Source organism: Cyprinus carpio, chromosome B21 (genome assembly GCF_018340385.1).
Source record: "Cyprinus carpio isolate SPL01 chromosome B21, ASM1834038v1, whole genome shotgun sequence".
In the NCBI taxonomy this organism is placed as follows: Eukaryota; Metazoa; Chordata; class Actinopteri; order Cypriniformes; family Cyprinidae; genus Cyprinus; species Cyprinus carpio.
Window position 1 is genome coordinate 16,740,678 of NC_056617.1, and position 14,608 is coordinate 16,755,285.

At 37.6% G+C, this 14,608-nt stretch overlaps 1 protein-coding gene across 2 annotated transcripts; it reads right to left on the minus strand.

Annotated features, from left to right (window-relative positions):
• Positions 1-294: 294 nt before the first annotated feature.
• Positions 295-12,802, minus strand: LOC109045859 (vitronectin-like). 2 transcript variants are annotated; one of them, XM_042747593.1, is made up of 9 exons: positions 12,642-12,802; positions 12,429-12,548; positions 8,142-8,366; positions 7,912-8,051; positions 5,820-5,976; positions 5,254-5,403; positions 4,943-5,174; positions 4,676-4,833; positions 295-789 (listed from the first exon to the last, which is right to left on the minus strand). In XM_042747593.1, exons 1-9 carry the CDS (start codon positions 12,694-12,696, stop codon positions 668-670), a joined length of 1,359 nt encoding a protein of 452 aa, XP_042603527.1. In that variant the 5' UTR covers positions 12,697-12,802; the 3' UTR covers positions 295-667. The 2 variants fall into 2 exon arrangements, with proteins under 2 accessions (XP_042603527.1, XP_042603528.1); XM_042747594.1 differs by lacking the exon at positions 12,642-12,802 and adding an exon at positions 10,459-10,460 and having other exon boundaries at positions 12,429-12,545.
• Positions 12,803-14,608: the final 1,806 nt, after the last annotated feature.

Genomic DNA, 14,608 nt, shown 5'->3' on the forward strand with positions numbered 1-14,608 from the left:
ACAATGTATTACAGTACTACTTTAGGATATAGGTTTTATTAGCTAGATGTTTTAAACATATCAAAGCATGACAAATTAAGAAAATAACACAATACTGATTGCACAGTTTATTATTCAGTATTTTCATACTTATAACAAGGAAAAACAGTTCATAAGTTCAATTAAGATCATTAAATCATACTGAATCATAGTAATAAGAAGCTTAAGAAGTTTTATCCTAATGCATGCAAAACTATTGTCAGATATTACTATAGTGTAACTGTCACAATTCGCTGGAGCCAGGGAACAAGGAGATTTCACAAAAAGAGAGTCTTTAATGAGCCAACAGGGAGACACTGGGCAAAAATAAGACATTCATGGCCCTACAAGGAAACATGAGGCAAACTACACATTTATACTAAACTTAACGAGGGCAGACAAGTGTGGAGAATCAACTAATAATGAGACAATGAGAACAGGAACATGACTAAATAAGGGAACACAGGAACAGAAACAGGGGCAACACACAATAAAAAAGGTCCATGCTCCTGACAGTAATACATCAGGAATACTCAGAGAACTATAAAATTGATGGTAAAGATTTATCCTCATAAATGGCATTTAATTAAGCAATAAAATTATCAATAACAAATCTTTATTATCAACTCAAATATGGAAATCTTGTTTCTTATCTTTTTTCTGACATGTCCTTTTCTTTACATCCCAGCCAATATTTGCCAATGGATCTTGGGTAAGGAGGGTTTACGTAGTCAATCCGTTTAGTCTGCAGGTCCACCCTGTAATATTTATCTAGTGGAGAAATACCACAAAATTAATATGAATATTGAAAAAATACAAATACTATATGTTTTATTAAGATAAAACATATACACTAAACTGTGTCGGTGTCAGTAAGAATGTTGACCCAAGGCTGCATTCATTTGATCAAAAATAAATTTAAACAGTAATATTGTGAAATGTTATTGCTAATTTAATAATTGTTATAGTTAATTCAAAATACCTTCAAAAAGACTTGACTTGGTGCTCAAGAGACATTTCCTATTATTATCGATGTAGGCTGCTTAATAATTCTACGGAAACCATGATCAATTTTTTTTTAGGATTCTTTCATGTATAGAACAATCAAAGGAACAGTTTCAAATAGTTTCAAATAGGAACTCTATGCTTCGTCCCCTAGAGGGTGCTTTTGGTGAATGTCTTTGGCATGACCGGTGTCTGAAGCATGAGTCTGAACACAACGATGAACTTGACATTGGGACAGTATAAAAGGGCACCTGTAAAATACATCATACATTTGTCTTCAGGGAGACCATTTGTTTGTGTGTTTCTAATCAAGGCAACTATGGCAAGCACTAGCACTGCGAACTTTCAAATATCTGTTTATCCATGTCAGCATTTCTTGACACCTGAGGAGAGTAGGAGACTGCAATTGTGGGGTTCACAGGTGGAGTTTGTCGATGAATTTGAGAAAGTTATGAATTATTCTCATTTGGGATTGAGGAATATCGTTATGTGTCAATGCCCTATTTCTCGGTTGGTGAGGTGCCCGCATTGAAGATGCCATTTCTGCCGACTAACCCACTGCGTGTTACATCATGGCTGAATGGCAGCGCATATGCAACAGTGGGTCAGGCTGCAACGGCTTTGCACACAATGGCCATGCTGCAAGCCTACCAGGCTGACCTGCTGAAGGACCTGGACCAAGGCCAGGGACTCCCCCTGGAGGCGGTGGTGGAGCTGCACTGTACCACAGATTTGTCACTGCGGTTGATTGGTTGATGGAGGCAGTCATGGCCTTATGGATAGAGAGTCGGACTTGTAACCGGAAGGTCTTGGGTTCGAGTCTCAGGTCTGGCAGGGATTGTCGGCGGGGGGAGGGAATACCCAGCACTTTCTCCACCCTCAAAACCATGACTGAGGTGAGACCCTTGAGCAAGGCACCGAATCCCCAACTGCTCCCTAGGTGCCACAGCATTGGCTGCCCACTGCTCCGGGTGTGTGTTCCCTGTGTGTGAGTGTCCATGTTTGTTCACTACTTCACGGACTTGGATGGGTTAAATGCAGAGCTCAAATTCCAAGTATGCCCCACGTCACGTCCTTTCCTTTTTTCCTTTCTTTCCCGATGGTGGCTATGGAGAGACATCTGTGGCTCTTCTGCTTTTAAAAACATTATGCCGCACCGGTCCAGGGCCAATACTCAAGCCATAAAGTGGGTTGGCCCATCCCAGTCTGAGGATTTGAGGCAAGAACACCGCTTCTCGTGCTCCCCCCACCCCCAATACCCTGACTACGGTTAGGTGGAGGCAATGATGCACTTTTGCACTTTTTCTGTAAGTAGTATGTAAGTTACTTACTTACTTACTTACTTTTTCTGGCCCGAAGCTGGACCTATGATGATGACATCTGTGAGTTGTAGGCTTTCTGTGAGCCTCCTTGCATGATATCCTATGCGTGGGGCTGTCTGCAAGTTATAGGCTGTCTATGAGCCTCCTTATAGGATTCCCTGAGTTTGTCCATTTACTGCGAGCATTGTCAAGCCTCCTCTCGCTAAGATAGTTATTTTCTTTGAGGCCTTAGGACGCCATAGCTCTGCTAGGACAGAATCTGTGAGTTGTAGGCTCTCTTTGGGCCTCATAACAAGATGTCCTGAGCATGGGACATAATAAGGCCTCCTCTTGCTTAGAGGGTCATCATGTTGAGGCCTCCGCTCCTAGAGCTTGGCCATCTACTGCGAGTATTGTCAGGCCTCTGCTTACCAAAGCTTCGCTAGGATAGGGTGTAGTTAGGCAGAATCTGTGAGTTGTAGGCTCTCTGTGAGCCTCCATACAAGATGTCCTGAGTGTGGGGTATAGTTAGGCCTCCTCTCATTTTAGAGAGTCGTCATGCTTAGGCCTCCGCTCCTAGAGCTCGGCCATCTACTGTGAGCGTCTTCAGGCCTCCTCTCGCAATAGAGAGTTATCTCATTGAGGCTTCCACTTCCCAGAGCTCTGCTAGGACATGTTCTGTGAGTGGTAGGCTCTTTGTGAGCCTCCTCATAAAATGTCCTGTTCGTGGGGTGTAGTTATGCCTCCTTTTATTTCAGAGAGTCATCATGCTGAGGCCTCTGCTCCTAGAGCTTGGCCATCTACTTCGAGTGTCATCAGGCCTCTTCTCACTACAGAGAGTTAACTTCAATGAGGTATCCACGTGCCAGAGTTCCACTATGTCATAATTTTTCAGGTTGTAGGCTCTCTGTGCGTCTCCTTGCAAATTTTCCTGTGTGTGGGTTGTAGTAGGTCTCCTCTCGTTGTAGAGAGTTGTCATGCTGAGGCTTCTTCTCCTAGAGCTCGGCTAGGTATTGGCTAGGTGGAATGGAGTGTTGCTAGGCTGCCTCTCATTTGAAAGGTGTTGTATTTAATAATAATTAATAATTCCTTACATTTATATAGCGCTTTTCTAGGCACTCAAAGCACTTTACATTGTCAGGGGGTATCTCCTTATCCCCCACCAGTGTGCAGCATCCACCTGGATGATGCGACGGCAGCCATATTGCGCCAGAACACCCACCACACACCAGATTATTGGTGGAGAGGAGACAGAGTGATGAAGCCAATCAGTGTATGGGGATTGTTAGGAGGCCATGGTGGTCAGAGGGCAATGGGCAAATTTGGCCAGGATGCCGAGGTCACACCTCTACTCTTCAAAATTTTTTAATGACCACAGAGGGTCAGGACCTCGGTTTAACATCCAAAGGACGGTGCTTTGTTACAGTACAGTGACCCCATCACTGTACTTGGGCATTAGGACCCACCCAAACCACAGGGTGAGCACCCCCTGATGGCCTCACTAGCACCTCTTCCAGCAGCAACCTAGTTTTCCCAGGAGGTCTCCCATCCAGGTACTGACCAGGCTCAGCCCTGCTTAGCTTCAGTGGGCAACCGGTCTTGAGCTCCAGGGTGATATGGCCTCCACTCTGCAGAGCTTCATGGGCCAGCTGGCTCTGAGTGCTAGGCTCTCTGTGAGCCTTCTTGGTTGCTGGCCTCAATAAGAGCATAATTAGGCTTCCTTTCTCCTGTGAAGGCCTCCTTTTTTTGAGAAGCTTTGGTCTATGGCTTTGCTGGAACAGGGGTGAGGACCCCTCTGAGTCTTTGACTTAGTTCAGTCATTTAGGCACTCATCCCTTCAGCATGGCGGCATGGGTATTCTGTTCCCCAAAAGCGCCCCCTCTAGGGGATGCAGTGTAAAGTTCCCATTCGAAAGGGAACTTCTCAGGTTACGCTTGTAACCATGGTTCCCTGAGAAGGGGATAAGAAGCTGCATCCCTTTGCCATGCTTCAGTAATTCCTGCAGGTCTCCTTCAGACAAGAAGTAGATGACGTATTTTACAGGTGCCCTTTTATACTCATGCTTCAGACACCAGTCATGCTGAAAACATTCCCCAAAAGCGCCCTCTCAGGGATGCAGCGTTTCTTTCCCTTTCTCAGGGAACCATTCTTACATGCGTAACCTGAGACATTTTTCATGATGTGAATATGAATTTTTTTAGCCAAACCTGGCCCAGCTGCTCAAAATATTAATTCATTATTCTAGACTTACCATAGTGAGTCAGGGTAAGACAAGAACACAGTTTTAAACAGATTTTTTTTAATGATTTACCTTAAAAGGAGAATCAACAGAACATCTTTGTCTGAAGTACCTTTCTTAAAGAAGTAGACATTCTGCACAGGTGTGGCCTTTTCTTGGACAATCTCCATATCTATGTAGTCATCCGGGTCATAGCTCATGTCAAACCAAAATGGACGTCTTCCACGTCCTTTTTTCTGTTTTTTACCACGCTTCTCTGCTCCATAATACCTAAATAACACATATTTAAACATACCGTATAATCTATTAATCCACTATAAATTAACAAGGTATACATCTATGCAAATGTCCTTTTAACAAACCTCAGTAATTAACAAACCTTTCCTCATAGTCCAATCCAAAGTCTTCCCAGAACAGCGATCGGCTCACTCTGACTCCTCGACCCCTGGTCTTCTTTCTCCGTCCAGTTCGGCCCCTGCTCAGGCCGGTGGCTGGAGACGGTGAGGGACCAGGGCTGACGTACAGTCGGCCAACCATTGCTGCATCTATGGGAGGTTTGATGCCAATCCAGTCTTTGGAAATTAAACGTGGCCCTTTGTGATGCCCGTGAACTGGATGGACGGGGAATAATTCAGCAAACCGGACATTTATTAAAACCTCTGCTTAAACAACATATGCACACACACTTACTGTCTTGAAAGAGCAGATCAAACACATTATCCAAGTCACAGTACAGATTTGTATAACGTGTGAAGGCAACAGAGGGTGAGGATTTGGTCATGCGGTTACATTCTTCATGGGAAGGCTGGTGTTTGAACTCATATTGGTAGTACTGCTCTCCTGTGGGAACAAAGGAAACATTAAATATTGAAGAAATCTATTTCCTAAGGTGCACAACCATATTTTCAACCTATGGAGTGCTGCTGATGTATTTTTTAGTCCAACCCAAAAGTAAGTATCACCCCAATTCCCTCAAAAAGCTCTGTAACCAACAAAAGTTTAAGGCAATCTCTGTATTCCTATTTAGCCACATGCTAGTAAAATGGGGGTATTACTGATTTTACTGTCTTGAATAAAACTTGAAAATATCTCGAGCTTGTGTTTACCACAAACCTTATTTCAGGCATAAAAACCCATTCAAAAAACCTACTGACTTCAGGACAATTGAACCAGAAGTGCTAAAATGCTAACTTGTTTCTGGTTTTGGCCTATAAAAATACATCCACTTTGCAGCAATCTATTTTGACCTTTATTACCTTTAAAAAAATACACTTTTTCCTTTCCGTGATGGCCTGGAGCCGGGATTGCAAATGCAGCATCAATATCATCTGGAATCTTCTCAAAGCCCACGGATATGTCTCTTGGATAATCTTCATCCAAGACGTCACCATCAAAACGCCAGTACTTGTTACCCTGTGATTCAGCATGCAGTGAAATATCAGTAGTTCTAAATATTTTAGTGTTGTTCAAACCAGTATATACATTGTGTCCATGATAAATAAATATTTTTAAAAAAGGAGAATATTTTTTTATCTAGTTTAAAAGCATGTGATAAGTAAAATGCATGTGTTAGGAAAAACCTATATAGCCTAATATTTTTAACAAAAGTCTACATATCATGACTCTATAATGTCATGTGATGTAACCATAACATATTTCTCTTACAGTTGAAACACATGAGTAAACACCTAATTATTTTCAGAAATATTTTAAAAAACATTTTGTTCTTTGGAAGTGTCCAGCAATTCAATCTTATTGGTTAGAGGTAATCACTGAAATAAAACTGATATTGGGATTCGAAATTGAGAACAGCTTTGGTACCTTATATTTAGGAAACATACCAACTGATTTTAGTACTCAAGATAAGTACTTAAACTATTATTGGTTGCTGGTAAAAAAAAACCAATAACTAAGAAATGGTTGCATGAGAATCCACCAACAAAAGTATAATGGATAATGATTGTAAAAGATATGTATGATATGGAGAAACTCAACTTCTCTCTAAGATTAAACATGGATAAATTTTACAAGTACTGGTCAAAATGGTTAAAGTATAGGAGTATGGATAGAACATAGTGAGCTATTGTAAGAGGACTGCAATGTCTTTTTTTTTTTTTTTTTTTGTCTTTTAATGCTTTATGAGATGACCTTGAACCCTTTATTGACAAATATTCTCCAGGTGGATTTTTTTTTTTGTTTTGTTTTTATTATTATTATTATTATTATTATTTATTTTTATTTTTCCCCCCTCTCTTTCTTTCTCTTCCGAGACTATTGGACGAGCAACCCCTGATATGAAGTTAACTGTATATGAACAACATAATGGCTATGTGATACCCCTAGTGACCTGTCTGTTCTGTTCTTTTACATGTGTTGCATAAAAAAGAAATAAAAAGTTGAAAAAAAAAACATTTTGTTCAAGGTTAAAAGTAATTTTACAAATATCATGTGTCATTAACTCATCATTATTATTAAGTGTTTGTAAAGTCGCACCACATGTAATTTTACATCCTGAACTAACCTTGCCTTGTCATAAAAATGTCAGATTATCTGATATTTTTATAGAATTGTTGACCTTGAAACACAATTATAAGAGTATGCAGGGGTCCCGTCTATGACATGATTTCCTCCTTTGATTTTTTTCCCCAGTATGTTGGTTGCATAAGAGACTTTTAATAAAATAAGTGTTCAAATAAGTCAATCAACCCTTAAAGGGAAAGTTCACTCAAAATGAAAATTCTATCATTAATTATTCACCCTCATGCAGTTCCAAACCTGTAAGACCTTCAGTTATCTTCAGAAAACAAATTAAGATATTTTTGATGAAATCCGAGAGCTCTCTGTCCCTGCATAGACAGCAATGGAACTGACATGTTCAAGGCCCAAAAAGGTAGTGAGAACCTTGATAAAACAGTCCATGTGACATCAGTGGTTCAACCTTAATTTTATGAAGCTATGAGTATACTTTTTGTGCGCAAAGTCATGAACGCACTTCAAAGACTGACAGAGAAGAGAAGAAATTGTTGAATAAAGTCATTATTTTTGTTTTCTTTGTGCACAAAAAAAAGTATTCTCGTAGCTTTATAAAATTATGGTTGAACCAATGATTTCACATGGACTATTTTAACGATGTCCTTACTACCTGTTTGGGCCTTGAATGTGGTAGTTGCATTGCTGTCTACGCAGGGTCAGAAAGCTCTCGGATTTCATCAAAAATATCTTAATTTGTGGTCCAAAGATGAACGAAGGTCTTACGGGTTTGGAACAACATGAGGGTGTGTAATTAATGACAGAATTTTCATTTTTGTGTGAACTATCCCTTAAATATTTAACCTGATGTACACAGACCTTGAATATATATGTTTTTCCCTGGCAGTTGATGCGTGTGAAAGCAGCATCAATTGGACCGGAGATGCCCCACACATCCTTGATGAGTTTGGGATACCCAGGCATGACAGATTTGTCATCTAACTCAAAGAAATAGTCCCCTAGAAGACAAATGAAGAAAGCACTGTGTAGCCAGCCTGAACTTGAACTGAGGAAAATGCATAGTAATTCTATTCAGCCTCTAAACTCACCTCTAAACGCGTAGATTGAACCATTCTTCAGCTGCATGAAGGCGTCAAAGGTGCGGCCACTACAGGTGACGGCTTCTGGATCAGGTGGAACTGAAGGAGACATAGGAGGGGAACTTTTGGTGGTTCGGAGCGGAGCAGTGGTGGCTGTCACATTTGATTCTTCAGTCGGTGACACAGAAGAGGTTAGATCATCCTCATGTACATCAAACATGTCACCACGGGAAACTGAGGAAGAAATTATAACATTCAAATAGTACAGCATTTTCACAATGTCTGGTTCTCTTTCCATTACTAAGATATTAAAAAGCTATTCAAGATGTAGATGAGTTTGTTTGTTCATCAGAGCAGATTTGGAGAAATTTAACATTACATCACTTGCTCACCAATGAATACACTGCAGTGAATGGGTGCCGTCAGAATGAGAGTCCAAACAGTTGATAAAAACATCACAATAATCCACAAGTAATCCACACCACTCCAGTCCATCAGTTAATGTCTTGTGAAGTGAAAAGCAGTAGGTAAACAAATCTTTAAGGCATTTTAACTTTAACCAAAATGCATAATAAAAGCATTTCCTCCAGTGAAAATGTCCATCCCCTGTTGTCCCATCAGAATTCACTGACATATTTGTCTGGAACTGTTTGTTTAGAAAGGTTTTGGTTTATAAAAATTGCATGATCTGTGTATATTTCACTCCTGATTCAGATGAGACATATTTTTTTCCTAGAGAAAGCAATATAATGGATAGTGGACGGAAGCAACGGTTTGAAGTAAAAATCATCATAATGATGGATTTGTTTATTACATGCAACTTTTTACTTTACAAGATGTTAATTGATGGACTGGAGTTGTGTGAATTACTTGTGGATTATTGGGATGTTTTTAATCAGCTGTTTGGACTCTGATGGCACCCATTCACTGCAGAGGATCCACTGGAATTTCTAAATTTCTCCAAATTCTCCAAACTCATCAACATCCTGGGCATGGCCGTAGCCAGGTTCTGAAAATTAGTGAGGTCCAGGGGGTTTCTGTAATAACCCCCTTATTATAGAATTGTGCTATAATAATCCCTATAAATACAACTAATTATATACAATATTAAAACTTTAAAAGAGACAGAAATTTAGATGTTTGTGAAAGATGTTTTCTTTGTTTTGGAGGGATGATCATTTTTAAATGTATTATTTATTACTTCAAAATTTGTTAATACATACTATATTTATGGGTTGGATAATTTTATCAATTATTATTGATGCAACCATACATATTGCTGTTATAGTTTTTATTTATAACCATTATATAGCTGATAACTTTGTCTAGTGCTATTATGAATGTTTATATAGTGTGATTTGTGAAAATCTAACTACTATACTGAATGACTTAACATAGACTTCTAGTGTTTGCGTATTTCATTTCATTGTGTTATTTATTTTTTTTGCGTATTTCTTTTAAAGTTTTTGAGTTCGTTGATAATGTTTCTGACAGATAATATTATGATTTATTTATGTTTCCCTTACTGAATGTTGTATCTTGTCAGCAGTAACCAGTCCATTGACTTTTTTGTTTACTGCCATTGCTGGCGATGCGATGTTGCCAGATATTGCTATTAAAATAAACAAAAACCTATATACTGTATAAATAAAAATAAACCAAAATTATTTCAAATCTTTAGTAAATTAGATAAGATAAAGATATTGCTGACCCTAAACCACAACTTCCTACTTTATTAACTTTCTAAAGTATCAAATTAAAGGTATAATTCGCCCAAAAATGAAAATTACCCCATGATTTACTCACCCTCAAGCCATCAGTGTATATGACATTCTTCTTTCAGACGAATACAATTGAAATTATATAAAAGAAAAATGTCCAGGCTAATTCATGCTTTATAATGGGAGTTGGTGGTAGCCCAAAATTTGAAGTCCATAAAATTGCACTCATCCATTATAAAAGGAGTCCACTTGGCTCTTGGTGGTTAATAAAGGTCTTCTGAAATGACGCAATACATTTGTGTAAGAAAAATATCCATATTTACAACTTTATAAACCTTAATCTCAAGCTTCCACTAACTGTCGTACGCGCATTCACGAAAGAGAAGCTCCAGCGAATGACATAGGGTGTAGGCGTAGCATAAGGTCTGGTGAAAATATGCAAGTCTCGCGAGAAACAAGTTTTGTTAACAGCAAAGGAAAACCAGTGTCCTCTTGGCTTATATCGAAATCCTCTGACATTTTTCTTTACAAATCCTTGTTTTGTACTACTAATTTGTGAACGTTGATTTGTTTTGCTCTCTCCCCTGTGCTTCCACACTCGTCACTTCTGCGTTCACCACTACATTTGCCTGCATCCTACATCATCTGCTGGACGCCACTCTCTCGTGTGTACGACAGTTAGCGGAAGCTAGAGATTGCGATTTATAAAGTTGTAAATATGGATATTTTTTTCTACACAAATGCATTGCGTCGCTTCAGAAGGCCTTTATTAATATAACATTTTGGGCTACCATACACTCCCATTATAAAGCATGGATTAACCTGGATATTATTTAATATAACTCTGATTGTATTCGTCTGAAAGAAGAATGTCATGTACACCTAGGATGGCTTGAGGGTGAGTAAATCATGGGGTAATTTCATTTTTGGGTGAACTAACCCTTTAAGTGGAAAGGACAAGTCAAAAAAACACTTTCAATAGCTGCGTCTGTGCCCTCACTCACAACTCTCTCAAGCCTCGTTCACTCCGCCAGCATCTTGCAACGATAATTTTTATACCACGGACACTAAACATTCTGAATTAAACTGAATTATACATACAGACATTCAACAGCAAATTAGTCATTCAGAGAACAAATTTTATTTTTGAACATAAAAAATGTACAGAGTTCCTGAACTCAGTGACCTCATAGCTGGCTATGAGTAAATTTTTTAGCAAATTTTCATTTATGGGTGAACTATTTCTTTAAAAGTGAAACGTGTACTTTTTGTCACCAAACTGAATTTCAGACAATTTGTCTGTCCTATGGGTTGATATTAATGAAAATATATTATTAGATATTGTTTTACCCTTGTCACTGACATTTAAATGTACCACGGTTCATTTTCCCAACAACAAACAATTTTGCAAGTAATAACGTTTTATCAAAGGTTAGTGTACTTGTTTAACAAGAGGGTAATTGGGGTCATTGAAGTGCATGCATTAGATAAGACACATGTGATGTGTGAACAAAACAAAGCAAAATCAGGTTAAATATCACCTGTGAACAGGATTTTTTACTGTGAATCGTTTCCAGTCAAGTTGTAAATTTGGTTACATGAAGAAATGCAGGTGGAATTTCAAGATTCTGCAGGCCAATATTTTTAATCAGAGATGGTTTAGGTCTCTGGATTAATCAGAAAATGTCTTCTTTTATTTCAGTGTGTTTTATTTAATTTTTGTCTTTCTTTTCTTTTACTCAGGCATTATGTATGTGTATAGTATATGTTTAATTGTGTTTTAAAAGTTAATTTCACAGAGAAGTTATGTCAGGGTTAAGTCCACAGGGCCTAAAGTGGCCAAAGTAGATGCACAACCTAATTGTAAACAGGTTTCCCAAACCCTCCCCTTGACTGCCATTGGTCAGACTAGACAGAAAGCCCCTCCCCAAACTTACACCATTGGATGAGCTAGTGTTGCAGTGTAGGACTGTTCCAGCTGCTTAAACAAACACAGCAATGTTTTGAGAGCACCACAATGTTTACACTTGGAAATCATCCCATACCAGTTGTCTCTGTTTAATAAGCTAGAATACTAGAAAGTTCTATAGTAAAATATAAATGAATACATACATACATACATAATAAACACTTTAGCTAATAGAACATTCAGCATATTCAAATACAAATATACACTGCCATTCAAATGTTTGGTGTCAGCAGGTTTTTTTGTTTTTGTTGTTTTTTTTTATGACACATTAAATTGATCTAAAGTGACAGTATAGGCTTGTACAATGTTACATTTTCTTTTTTATTTCATATAAATGAAGTTATTTTGAACTTTCTATTCATCAAAAAACTTGAAGAAAAAAATGTGTCATGGTTTCCACAAAAATATTAGGAGAGCAGCTATTTTCAGAATTGATCATAATAAGAAATGTTTCTTGAGTATCAAATCAGCATATTAGAATTCACCTTTGCAATCACAGGAATAAATGATTTATATATTAATATATTATCAAAGTGTATATTAAAATGCATCAATACAATTTTAACATTTATCACTATTTGAATATACATTCTTACAAGTTCTTACTTTTTTTTCGACAAGCACTGTCGAAATCCACACAGCAGCTTCCATAGTACTTGCACATTTTATCACACTGGCATTTCTTTGTAGGATCAAAGCCACTCTGACAGCGTCCCACGCATGTTTCTGTGGAAAATGCAGAAAAGGTGAATTTTTTGAAAGCTCAAGAAAAATAAACCAGTATTTTAATAATAACGAAGCAGACTGTGGGACACTTACCTTCTGCAGCGAAACAAGTCGGCAAAACAAGGCACAATAAGATAACAAATTTCATTTTTTATGGCACATGTGTCAACAGCGAGTGCCTAAAATGCTCTAGAATCACCAGTGTAAAAAGAACGACGGAGGACAGCTCAGATATCTTTGCCGATCGATGGCTCCAAAAGTCAACCACCCCCTGTTTGTTTAGTCTGAAAAAAAAAAAAAAATCAATGATTACTACAAAGTTGTCCTGTTATCATTAATCTTCCATGTTATGATTAAGGCCTTTTAATTGATTTAAAGTTAAGAAAATTTAACAAGGATTTAACCAAATAGATCTGAAAATATGGGTAACAGTGTATTTAACTAATAAGTGGGACTGTGTCAGTTGCCTTTATAAACTATTGAACTACTATTGAGCTGGTTACTATTGATTTCACTGTCTGAGCAGCTCAACTCACTGTGTTTGTAATGCTGTTCAGTCTTTAGCATTGTAATGAGACAAATTAGAGATTGTTATTTCAAAACATTTATATATAAAAGGCTTGAGCTATAATCTCTGTTCGAGGAATGCCTTCAACCCCACTACAGAGGTATTTGCATCAAAAGATGTAAAAAAGGCTGTTTAGAGTTATATGACACATGTGCTGCTGACCAAGGTGCTGAAATAATTTTGAGGTAATAGCAGAGATTGTCTTACTATTGGGAGATGAGAGAGTCTCTATTACTTAATATTGGAGAAAGCATAACGGCTAACTTGGATCATGTGTACCTTAATAACTAATCACATTACATTACTAATTACATCATTGAATTTCAGTCAGAGTTGTACAACAGTTAATCGTTTACGGATACCAAAGGAATGAATGAGAAGTGCCGTAAGCTGAATCCCACCTATCGCAAAAAGTCAGTGACTTCTCCTCTCTGTCACAGTATTTTTTCATGGTAAACTCTAAAAATAGTTCAATCCAAAAGTATTGCTTAGTGTAAAATATGTTGAAGATGAGCAAATAAACTGTTGATTCATTAAATGATAAGTCGTTTCCTCTAAAAAGCTGTTTATTCAGAGTAGTGAAGCCTGTCCTTCACTGACATCCATTCAAAATGGCCTCTGGTCTCCTTTCCCACATACTGCCAGACGGAAGCGTTAGCATTAGCCGTTATGCTTTTTCAGGTAATGGTTGCAGGCTTGCCTTCTAGTGGCTTTACTATAACTCCATTAGCTGCTCTACACTATCAACTCATTTGTATCACAATCATTTCTGTTGTTGATTTCTTTTTAAATTCTTTATTTTATTGTGCTTGCCCTGCTTTACTGTACTGATACTCTACCAATACTGATAACAGTCTAGTTTGGGCTTGTTCTAAAACTTTTACTTTTTCATTTAGCAATGAAAGCATACATTTAGCCTGTGTCACTTAATGTAGATAATCCATTTGAACTTTCTTTTGTGGATGTCAGTCTTGGGTGTTATGTATTTTTCAGCATTCTATATATATTTCTATTATTTATACTTGCTGTGTTAAAAATGTTATAACAAAGATGTAAGATTTGTTTGAAAATCTCCTGTCAGTTTATTTTTAAGCAAGTCAACAAATTTTGAGATTTTGGGCATTTTTGCTTTCATAGCATGTCTTCTCTTAGACTAGTGGAAAGAAAACATTTAAAAAAATAGATTTAAGTGATTACTTTATTAAACATTATATTTGTGCCTGTAGCTTTTAGTTAAAATACACATTTTTAAAGGCCACTTTGTCAAAATTATTATTTTTTAGACCAGTTTTATTCCTATCAACTGTAGGTTGTTATACATACAGTATATGCCATTCACTTTTGACATATTATTCTCCTGATTTATCTAACATTTAATTTCTAAAAAATATGGTGTGTTTTTTTTTTGTGTGTGTGTGTTGGGGGGGTGGATGTTGACAGTATTTTCTGATTTTATATTAAAAATGTATTCTGCAAAAAACTCAGAAATTAG